This window comes from Myotis lucifugus, unplaced genomic scaffold (assembly GCF_000147115.1).
Source record: "Myotis lucifugus unplaced genomic scaffold, Myoluc2.0 scaffold_3, whole genome shotgun sequence".
NCBI classification, from domain to species: domain Eukaryota; kingdom Metazoa; phylum Chordata; class Mammalia; order Chiroptera; family Vespertilionidae; genus Myotis; species Myotis lucifugus.
The window spans coordinates 21,512,364-21,515,076 of record NW_005871051.1 but is presented as its reverse complement, the minus strand read 5'-3'; the positions used below and the strand labels follow the sequence as shown (position 1 = coordinate 21,515,076).

Genomic DNA, 2,713 nt, shown 5'->3' with positions numbered 1-2,713 from the left:
GCACTGGGGGGAGGTGGGGGGGGGGGTCCCTCAGCCCAGCCTGTGCCCTCTGGCAGCCTGGGAGCTCTTGGGGGATGTCCGAATAACGGCTTAGGCCTGCTTCCTATGGGGAGCGGGCCTAAGTCGTTAGTCGGACATCCTTAGCGCTGCCATGGAGGTGGAAGAGGCTTCCCCCACCGCTGCTGCACTGGCCAGCCATGAGCCGGCTCTTGCTGAGCGGCGCTCCCCTGTGGAAGCGCACTGACCACCAGAGGGCAGCTCCTGCATTGAGGTCTGCCCCCTGGTGGTCAGTGCACATCATAGCAACCAGTCGTTCCTGGTTGTTCTGCAGTTAGGGTCAATTTGCATATGACCCTTTTATTATATAGAAGGACATAAGTTATCCTAGATCATCTCAGTGGGTATGGTCCGTGAGTTAAAGGCCTTAGAGCTGAGGCAGCCCCCACAGAAGTAATTTGTTGTGGACCCTTCAACAGTCTGCTCTCCAGAGTCCCAACCCTGCCCACCAGCCCCAATAACCATGTACACCAACTCCTTACAGTTAAGTCTCTTAATCTATATAACCCACTGAGTCTGTGCTGTAAACCTGACCACTGAAGATTTGGATTAGGAATGAAATTGGATGCCTTCTTCACATCACATATAAAAAATTAACTCCAAATGGATTAAGACCTGAATGTAAGAGTGAAAACTAGAAAACACTGGGGGTAGCTTTGCGACCTGGATCAGGCAAAGGCAAAAGTTTCTCAGACGTGATACCAAAAGTATAAGCAACAAAAGGAAAAATTTAAATAAATTGTATCTTATCAAAATATAGATAAGATAAAAAAATGTTGTGCTTTAAAAGATGCCATCAAGAAAGTAAAATCAATAGAATAGGAGAAAATATTTACAAATCACATATCTGATAATGGACTTGTAACTAGAATAGATAAATAACTGATAAGACTCAATAATAAAAAGACAAACAACATCATTAAAAAAATGGGCCAAGCACCTGAATAGACATTTGCCCAGAGAAGCTATACAATGGCCAACAAGTACATGAAAAGATGCTCCATATCATGTGCCATAAATCAAAACCACAATGAAGTACCACTACACACCCCTAGGATGGCTATCAAAAGGATGGACAATAACAAGTGTTGGCAAGGATCCAGGGAAACTGAAAGCCTCATACAACATTAGTGGGAATGTAAAATGGTGCTACCATTTTAAAAAATAATTGGAAAAAATATTCTATAAAATAATCTGGTAGATCCTCAAAAGGTCCAACAAAGTTAACACAGGCTCAGCAATACCACTCCTAGGTATTTACCCAAGAGAAATAAATGCATCTACGCCAAAACTTGTATACAAATGTTCATAGCAGCATTATTCAGAACAGACAAAAGTGGAAACACCAGCTCCCAGTACAGAAAGTGTAGAGAAGAATCTGACAATTCCCTGGGGGCTATGGTGGTCTGGACACTGAGCAGGGCATTGAAAACAGTAGGGAAAAACAGAGAAAATGAAGCTGCAGCGATGAGAACATTGAGGCATGTGCATCATGGGAGTGAATGACCTGTGTGTTGCAGGGCCTGAAAGGGGACTAATGGTAGGAAAATATGATTGGTTTCCTAGGCCTTGTAATATAATAGGATAAATAATTTAAGTGCTCTCATCCCACCTCAGTTCACAGAATCACTGTAAGAATCACTCACCTGAAATAGCAGCTTCAGACAGCACTCTGAGTACCTCATTTTCCATCTCACAGCTGTTGCACAGCTCCTCCCACGTCCCTTTAAGTCCTTTCTTTCGAGCAAGTTCTGTTAGTTCCTTTTGATTTGGCACAACAAATCCAATGACGTAAGAATGGTAACTGAAATAGACAAAGGATAACTTAGCAAGGTCATTGAATGGCACACCATTTAACTGGTTATGATTACGCTGACATTTTAGTAGCCAATCCTTCACTGCTTTACAGAAAATGCATGAGGCATACCAGGCACTGGCATACTGAGTTCACTCAACAGCCTCCTTTTCTGTCTGACTCAAGCACGTTCCAATGCTTTGGCAGAGTTCATTGCTAAATAAACCTTATTATAACATTTCATGATCATTTTCAAATATGCACAGGAATAGTGCCATGTATACATTTTAAAAAGAAAATAACAAATATTAGAAAATTCATCTTTTAAAAAATCAATAATTCGCCGAACCGGTTTGGCTCAGTGGATAGAGCGTCGGCCTGTGGACTGAAGGGTCCCAGGTTCGATTCCGGTCAAGGGCATGTACCTTGGTTGCGCCCCCAGTAGGGGGCGTGCAGGAGGCAGCTGATCGATATCTCTCATCAATGTTTCTAACTCTCTATCCCTCTCCCTTCTTCTCTGTAAAAAATCAATAAAATATATATTTAAAAAAATTAAAAAAATAAAAAATCAATAATTCACATCAACAGGTTAAACAAAAATAAAAGCTAATGTAAATAAGAAACTGTATCTAAAAAAAGTTGGCAATAAATCAAAGTAATGTGATTATACTTATTTTCACTTGTTATCATGAGAATTTATGTTGAAAGAGGAACCAAGCCCAGCTGGTGTGGCTCACTGGTTAAGTGTCAACCTATGAACCAGGAGGTCATGTTCAATTTCCTGGTCAGGCACATGCACTGTTGCCGGCTCTGTCCCCAGTGGGCGTGCAGAGGCAGCTGATCGATGATGTCTCTCATCAT

The 2,713-nt window shown here is 41.9% G+C and overlaps 1 protein-coding gene across 5 annotated transcripts in view; it reads right to left on the bottom strand.

The window, feature by feature from the left end:
- ACSL3 (acyl-CoA synthetase long chain family member 3) overlaps positions 1-2,713 on the bottom strand; it is a 39,504-nt gene that overhangs the window by 3,300 nt on the left and 33,491 nt on the right. For 4 of the 5 annotated variants that reach the window (XR_002831497.1, XM_023761796.1, XM_006082576.3 and 1 more), the window contains one exon: positions 1,704-1,861. The exons of the other annotated variant lie outside the window; for it this stretch is intronic. Coding sequence is in view for 3 of the 4 variants with exons in the window: in XM_023761796.1 (XP_023617564.1) it covers positions 1,704-1,861 (158 nt within the window). In the remaining variant the exon portion in view is untranslated. The remainder of the gene's footprint in view (positions 1-1,703; positions 1,862-2,713) is intronic. 5 annotated transcript variants of the gene reach the window in all.